General features: G+C 34.0%; 1 protein-coding gene across 1 annotated transcript; it reads right to left on the reverse strand.

Moving 5' to 3' along the window:
• Positions 1 to 7,791: 7,791 nt before the first annotated feature.
• Positions 7,792 to 8,739, reverse strand: LOC127690078 (olfactory receptor 143-like). The gene has a single exon (XM_052189634.1). It carries the CDS (start codon positions 8,737 to 8,739, stop codon positions 7,792 to 7,794), a length of 948 nt encoding a protein of 315 aa, XP_052045594.1.
• Positions 8,740 to 9,154: the final 415 nt, after the last annotated feature.

Here is a 9,154-nt window from a genome sequence, read left to right on the forward strand (position 1 = left end):
TTATATTTTGGCAAGGTTCTGGCATTAGAAAGCTGAGTTCAGCATCTCATTGTAGGCAATTTGGTTATATAGCAGGAGAAAACACTAAGATATTCAGTTCCAGAGTACTTACTTTTTTTGCTTTGTTATTTAAAATGACTTGCCATTCATGTGCTTGGGTTTAGTCGCATTTTTAATACCATATTTGAGGTATGGCAAAAATATGACCACACATTGAACCATTTTGCAAGAATATGTTATGTCAGACAACTATGCCTTCTGTTTGAGCACTATAATAGACATTTGATTAATGCCTTTGCAACATAAATAAATGTTCATAGGACTAAAATGATAAATAAAAGAATTTTTGGAGATAGTTTTGTTGAAATTTGTTAAATTGGATTTTGTGGACATTGGAAATATATTTTGAAATGCTGGAAACTCTAACATAATCTCAGTTGCTTCACTATTAAATTTTTAATATGTGGTATTATAAACATTATTTTATCTTCTGTACTTTATCACTTCTGTACAGATATGAATATAAATTTAATTAGGATGAGGTTGGGTCTTACAGTTATAATAGTGAAATATGCCCTATTTGACAAACATTATCATCGTGTTTTGCAAAAATTTTAGATGATATTGCTAAGATAGATGATGATTTTAGATGATAAGGCTAACTGTATTTGAATCTTTTTTACATTCAAGTATTATTATGTAGGAGAAAGAGCCAACTAGTAGATGACCTTGTTATTATAGAAGAAGCAAAGATCTCTGAAGAAGCTACATACACATTAAGGTTCCTAAAACCTCTAAATCTGACTTAAATATCACAACATGATTGTAGAGACATGGAATGTTATCAGAAAAGTGACAAAGGCATATTGGACTATTTTAGTCCTTTTAAAGTGATTTCTATTGTTTTTCCACCTAGCATATACATCTTTTGAACATTGGGTAAACTTGTCACTGTGAATCAAAATGATTACCAAGATTCTAGTCTGCACTAAAACCAAGGTTGAGAAAGCTACCAAAAATATCATAAACTTATGAGTTTCCCTCATTTTGATATTTAATATCCCACCAATGTAACTAGAAAATGCACAGATATACAGGTTATGTCATGTACTTCAAATTCCATTTAGAAATATACTATTTAGGCTCATTTGAATCTGTATATGTCAGACATTGCCAACCAAACTTATTTCAAAACTGACAATTTTCTAATTATCTTTAAAGCACCATTATTATTATACATTGACATATTTATTCATGAAGTACAAGATTTAACCCCTTGAACAATCCCTTAACAAAGTTAAAAGAACTGTGTTATTCTTAGAGATGAACTTGACCAGGAGAACCACAACTTTCAATCTACATTTTTAGCCTCATTATAAAATCATTAATAAATGGACAAATAATATCATAAAGTAAAATGTGTAGAATTCAATAAAAGTGAAGGTACAACATACACAAACTTATGGGACACAGTGAAAACAGTACTAATAGGAAAACTTATAGCTCTCAGTGTCTCCAAAAAGAAACTGGAGAGAGCATACACTAGCAGCTTAACAGCACACCTGAAAGCTCTAGAACAAAAAGAAGCAAATACACCCAAGAGGAGTAGATGGTAGGAAACAATCAAACTCAGGGATGAAATCACCAAGGAGAAACAAAGCAAACTATACAAGGAATCAACAAAATCAGAAGCCAGTTCTCTGAGAAAATCAGCAAGATAGATAAACCCTTAACCAGACTAACAAGAGGTCATACAGAGAGTATCTAAATTAACAAAACCAAGGGGATTTATGAAAAAATGAAAGGGGACAACAAAAACTGAGGAAATTCACAAAAATTATCAGATTCTACCACAAAAGCCTATACTCAACAAAACTGAAAAATCTGGATGAAATGGAAATTTTTCTAGGCAGATACCAGGTGCCAAAGTTAAATCAGGATTAGATAAAGAATTAAACAGTCCCATAAGCCCTAAAGAAATAGAAATGGTTATTAAAAGTCTCTCAACCAAAAGAAACTCAGGACCAGATGGGTTTAATGCATAATTCTATCAGATCTTCAAAGAACACTTGTCAAAAATATTTCACAAAATAGAAACAGAAGGGACACTATCCAATTTATACTATGAAGCCACAGTTAAGGTGATACCAAAACCACACAAAGATCAGACAAAGAAAGAGAACTTCAGACCAATTTTCCTTATGATTATCGAAGCAAAAATACTCAATAAAATTCTCACAAACTGAATCCAAGATTATTCACTATGATCAAGTAGGCTTCTTCCCAGGAATACAAGGATGCTTCAACATACAGAAATCCATCAAGTAATCCACTGCATAAACAATCTCAAAAATTAAAGAATCACATGACCATTTCATTATATCCTGAAAAAATATTTGACAAAATACAATATACCTTCTTGGTAAAAGTCTTGGAAAGACCAGGAATTGAAGGCCCATAACTAAACATAGTAAAAGCAATATACAGAAAATCAGTAGCCTGCATCAATCTAAATGCAGAGAAACTTAAAGCAATTCCATTAAAATCAGGGACTAGACAAGGCTGCCCATTCTCTCCCTAACTATTCAATATATTACTTGATGTTCTAGCCAGAGCAATTAGACAACAAAAAAGGTCAAAGGGATACAAATTGGAAAGAAAAAATCAAAATATCACTATTTACAGATGATATGACAGTGTACATAAATGACCCCAAAAAGTGCAACAGAGAAGTCATAAACCTGATAAACAACTTTAGCAAATTCGTTCAAAATAAAATTAATTCAAACAAATCAGTAGCCTTCCTCTACTCAAAGAATAAATGGGTTGAGAAATAAATTAGGGAAATGACACCCTTCACAATAGTCACAAGGTAAAATATCTTGGTGTGGCTTTAACCAAACAAGTTAAAGATCTGTATGACAAGAACCTCAAATCGGTGAAGAAAAAAATCAAAGAAAACCTCAAAAGATGGAAAGACCTCCCATACTTCTGGATTGGCAGGATTAATATAGCAAAAATGGCCATCTTGCCAAAAGCAATCAACAGATTCAATGTGATCCCCATCAAAATTACAACTCACATCTTCATAGAGTTAAAAGGAGCAATTCTCAAATTCATCTGCATAACAAAAAACTATGGTTAGTGAAAAATATTCTCAACAATAAAAGAACATCTGGGGGAATCACAATCTTTAACCTCAAGCAGTACTACAGAGAAATAGCAATAAAAAAGCTGCATGGTATTGATATAGAAACAGGCAAGTAGATCAGTGGAATGTAATTGAAGACCCAGAAATGAACCCACACAGCTTTGGTCACTTGATCTTTGACAAAGGAGCTAAAACCATCTAGTGGAAAAAAGACAGCATTTTCAACAAATGGTGATGGTTCAACTGGTGGTTAGCATGGAGAAGAATGCAAATTGATCCATTCTTATCTCCCTGTAGAAAGCTCAAGCTCAACTGGATCATGGACCTCCGCATAAAACCTGATGTATTGATTCTAGATGAAGATAAAGTGGGGAAAAACCTCAATTACATAGTCACAGGGGAAATTTTCCTAAACAGAACAGTAATTGTTTATACTCTAAGATCAACAATTGACAAATGGGACCTCAATAAATGGAAAATCTTCTGTAAGGCAAAGGACACTGTCAATAGGACAAAATGGCAACCGACAGATTGGGAAAAGAGCTTTACCAATCCTATTTCCAATAGAGAGCTAATATTCAATATATACAAAGAACTCAGAAAATCAGACTCCAAATAACCAAATAACCCTATTAAAATGAAAAACAGAGCTCACCAGAGACTTCTCAACTGAGGAAACTCAAATATCTGGGAAGCATCTAAAGAAATGTTCAACATCCTTAGACTTCAGGGAAATGCAAACCAAAATGACACTGAGATTCTACCTCACACCAGTCAGAATGGCTAAGAAAACTCAGGTGACAGCAGATACTGGTGAGGATGTGGAGAAAGAGGAACACTCCTCCATTGCTGGTGGGATTGCAAACTGGTACAACCACTCTGAAAATAAGTCTGCAGGTTTCTCAGAAATTTGGACATAGTACTGCCTGAGGACCCAGCTATACCACTCCTGGATATGTACTCAGAAGATGCTCCAAAATAATAAGGACACATACTTTACTATGTTCATAGCAGCCTTATTTATAATGGCCAGAAGCTGGAAACAACCCAGATGCACATGGTACAGAAAATGTGGTACATTTACACAATGCAATACTACTCAGCTATTAAAAACAATGACTTTATGAAATTCACATGCAAATGGATTGATCTAGAAAATATTTTCCTGAGTGAGATAACTCAGTCACAATAGAACACTCATGGTAATTACTCACTTTTAAGTGGATATTTGGCAAAGAGCATGTAATACTCAAGATACAACTCATGGACGACATGAAGCTCAAGAAAAGGAAAACCAACGAGTGGATCCTTCAGTCTTACTTAGAAGGGGAAACAAAATAATTAAGGGAAGTAGATAGTGGGAGGCACTTGGAAGGAAGTGAAGAGGGGGAGGGGAAAAGAGGAGGAAAATCAGATATGGGAGGAAATGGAAGGGATGTACAGAGGGTCAGCAAAAACAGGTGTGTATCAACAAGGGGAGAGAAATGTCCCAGATACCAGGAAAGGAAGACCCTCCCAGGAACCCATGGGGATGACATTAGCTGAGATACTCCACAATGGGAAGAGAGAACCTATTGAGACCATATCCAGAGATTAGAAGTGTCCCCCCTGTTGAGGAAAAGGCCACCCACGCATCTCCAAATTTTTAACCCAGAATTGCTCCTGCCTAAAGGAAATACAAGGACAAAGAGTGGAGAAGAGACTGAAGGAAAGCCCATCCAGAGACTGCCCCACCTGTGGATCCATTCCACATGCAGACACCAAACCCAGACACTATTGAGGATGCCAAGAACTACTTGCCGACAGGAAACTGATTCAGCTGTTTCCTGAGAGATTCTGCCAGATCCTGACCAATACAAATGCAGATGCTTGCAGACAACCATTAAACTGAGCAAGGGTATACAATGGAGGAGTTAGGGGAAGGATTGAAGGAGCTGAAGGGGACTTATCTGGCCGCAGTAGGAGGGGGGACCCTTGGTCCTATGACGGCTTCATTCCCTTAGCCCAGAATGCTAGTGTTTTGAGGCAGGAGTCAGAGGGGGAGCATCCTCAGAGAAGCAGGGTCACTGGAGATGACATAGGGAGTTTGCAGATGGAAAACTGGGAAACAATAACATTTGAAATGTAAATAAATAAAATATCCAATAAAAAATCAGTATAGAGGTTTCTCAAGGTAATAGATATACACCTACCATATGACACAGCTCTACCGCTTTTTGGAATTTATCCAAATTTCAAGTCAATATTCTATTAATACACTATTTTGAATAAATAATGGAAGCAAATTAGGTGACAAAGGATGGGTAAGATAATATTTATTCACACAGTGAATTTTTATCAGCTATAAAGAAAATTGAAGTTATTTCATGTATAGTAAACTGAATACAACTCATGGGGTTTTACTAAGTAAATTAAGCAAGTCTAAGTAAGGCAAACATCATATATTTTTTTCTCATTTGTGGGTACTAGACATTACTGATAAGCAAAATTGTATATTTCCAATGATAGTGTTGTACAATATAAATTCTTATATGTTTATATTATAGAAAACTATTTTTCCAGATAAAGAAATAGCATCTAACAGCCTTCTTAAAGTGCATATTTCACTTTGGTAACAGCGATATGACTCTCCACGACAACCGAGCCAAACTTCAATACCTCACCATGTCAGAAAACGCATCACTAAGTTAATATGTAGCTCACCATGAGTGCACCACCTTATTGTGCAACATCATTAATAATAGATGTATTTTTTCATTTCACCATCAAAGTCTGACAGAAATGTTCTCTACTATAGCATGTGGGTTGGGTTCATATTCTCATAGATGCTGTACGTTTTGAGTCATTGTGAAATAATCCTCAAGAAATTCATGCTGTAATTTGCAATTTATTTTTTATATTATTATTTGTATCACATTTAAAGTATATATAGACTATAATAATGAAGTTTATTTTAAAATTCTATAATTTCCTAACAGTTTTATTAAGTATGGCATATAGAGAAAACATAAAGAAAGAGATAGCAATATATAAAGAAGTAAGAGACAGAGACAGAGATTATTTCTGGTCTTCTGAATCAAACTCATGAATAACACAATTCATGAATTGTGTTAAGAAGTCTTTATTAATTAATTAATTAATTAATAAGCATGGGTGTAGTTCAATTATTCAGACTTAAAAATTTGTTTTAAGTAAGAACAATAGTTTGACAGGAAAATGAAATATACATTATTATGACAATGTTTTCTAACAAAAAATGAACACAATGGTTTTAAAAAATTACATAGTCCACATATCTAGAAGGAAAAGCAACATTTTCAATTCTACTCGTATGAAATATCAGACTGCTGCTTTTTTGACATAACTGTGGAGTCTAAGAGACTTGGGCAGAGATGTAGATTTAATAAATGTTCAAATAACAAATATATATATATATATATGTATGTATAGATAGATAGATAGATAGATAGATAGATAGATAGATAGATAGATAGATAGATAGATACCCTAGTTTAAATATATTAAATAATGCCATTACAAACTTGAAGCTAAAATTCTGGCAACTTCTTAATGGTTTTCTAGTGTCATCTCCTCCAAGAAATATATACGGTAGTTAGGTGGATGGGCTTCTAACAAAACGTGTCTACTATATTCCAAATCAGATTACAAACCTACCACTAAGCAGCTATATATACCGTTAACAAGTACAAGGACCTCTTTTTGTCTTAGTTATCTCAGTTCAAAATAAAAGCAATGACAGTAGTATCATGAATTGAAGAGTTACATTTTTTAAAGGTCCTTAGTTTTTTAAAAGTCCTAGCATATAATAACTCGATCAGTACTAATAATCATTACTGTTTGCAAGATCAATGTCATATAAAATGTCTTTTATTTATTTATAGGCTCCAATTTTTTTACTGCATGTAAGTTTTCTTGTATGATTATTAGACACATACAAATAATAAAAAGTAGAAAACAAATAAAGGCCACACAAATATTTGAAAAGAAACTACGAGTAAAATAACCTGAAAATTGTTGAGACTTTGACAATTGTGTCACCTATTATCTGTGTTATTTAATATATAGAAAACAAACCCACCAAATAAAGAAATATACATAGAAAATTACAACAAAACCTGAAGAAAGAAATTAGTTTGAGATAAAGAATACTAGTTCATGGATATTCTTAGATTAAAAAGGGTATACAAGAAAAATTGGTATGCAATGTTGTCCTTAACTAAAATAAGCTAATAGAACAGCTTCTTAATCTAATATAGGTAATAGACATGAACAAATGAAATACAAATGCAAGTGATGCAGTGACTATAACTAAACAAAGAATGGTCATATACAAGTAAGATTGCATAATAAAGGAAAATGATACTGTAGAAAACTTAGTTATACCCTAGAAAAATGAAAAGGAAGAAAAACATAAAGGACAGGTTATAAAAAACACTATTAAAAATGGAATACTATTAATTAAATTTAACACTATTAATTAAACTAATTAAAATTTAGCACTATTAGTTAAATTTTTAATTAAAAATTTTAATTTTTAATTAAACAAACAAACAAACAAAACATGATAGTGAAACAGCAGACAAATAGAAACAGATCTAAGAGAAAAACCACTAGATAGATCATTTCGTGAGTCTCTTCATGGTTCTCTTCACAGCAAGTTTGACATCCTTGTTCCTGAGACTGTAAATAAGAGGATTCAGCATGGGAACCAAGAATGTATAAAACACTGAGAAAATTTTCCCCTGGCCCACAGTCTCAGCAGATGGTGGCTTGACATAAGCAAGCAGCCCAGATCCATAGAAGAGGCTAACAGTTATGATGTGGGACCCACAGGTTCCCATGGCCTTGGACCAACCCTTACCTGAAGACATATGAATGACATTGAAAAGAATCATACCATAAGAGATTAAGATAATTAGGCTAGATAAAGTGATAACAGTACCCACCACAACAAAGCTCACAAGTTCATTCACATAGATGCTACTGCAGGAGAGCTGGAGGAGAGGGAAGATGTCACACATGTAGTGATTGATGATGTTAGAATCACAGAAGCTGAGCCTGATCATACATCCTGTGTGAGCCATGGCCCCCACAAACCCCATCAAGTAAGAACCAAACATCAGCATAAAACATATCACAGGTGACATAACAACCTTGTACATAAGTGGCTGACAGATGGCAACATAGCGATCATAGGCCATGGCTGTCAGCACATAACTCTCAGAGTTCACAAAAAAGCAGAAGAAAAACAGCTGAGTCATGCATCCTCTGAAGGAGATGGTGTTCTTCTCTAAAACAAAACTCATCAACATTTTGGGGGTAAAAACAAATGAATAACAGAAGTCGATGAAGGACAGATTGAAGATGAAAAAGTACATGGGAGTATGTAGGTTTGAATTCAAGAAAATGAGACTCATTAAGCTCAAGTTTCCCATCACAGTGGCTGTGTAGTTCATTAAGAACAGAAAAAATAGGAGCAACTGGAGCTCAGGTTGGTCTGTCAGCCCCATAAGAATAAACTCAGACACAGAAGAATTATTTTCCATTATTTGCTTCATGTGTGGCATCTGTAAGAATAAGTATAGAAATCAACTCAAACCAGTAATGTGTCTTTCACTCTAAGTGAAAAGTTTAATTTATTGATTTCTAAGCTTGAGTTTATAGAACACGTGGCTTGACCTCAAAGGGGCATTTATTACTTCAATTAATGGTGCTCAGAAAAGCTATAAATGCAAAGTAAACACTTCTCTGAATACTTTCATGGTGATTCCTATGTAATCCCTATTTCCTTTTCTCTACTCATGATATGTATCCAGAAAGAAAGATAGCAAATGGTCTGCAGTGACTCAGAATATAACTTCTTCCCTTCCTGTTGGTCCTTACTAATAACTAAGACTGAATTATCTTCTTTTAAAGTCCAAGATTTATGAAATTCTGAATTTCAAATGAAACTGTCAAAGCAAAAATTCAATCCTCACCTGT

The sequence above is a fragment of the Apodemus sylvaticus genome, chromosome 7, assembly GCF_947179515.1.
Source record: "Apodemus sylvaticus chromosome 7, mApoSyl1.1, whole genome shotgun sequence".
Classification (NCBI taxonomy): domain Eukaryota; kingdom Metazoa; phylum Chordata; class Mammalia; order Rodentia; family Muridae; genus Apodemus; species Apodemus sylvaticus.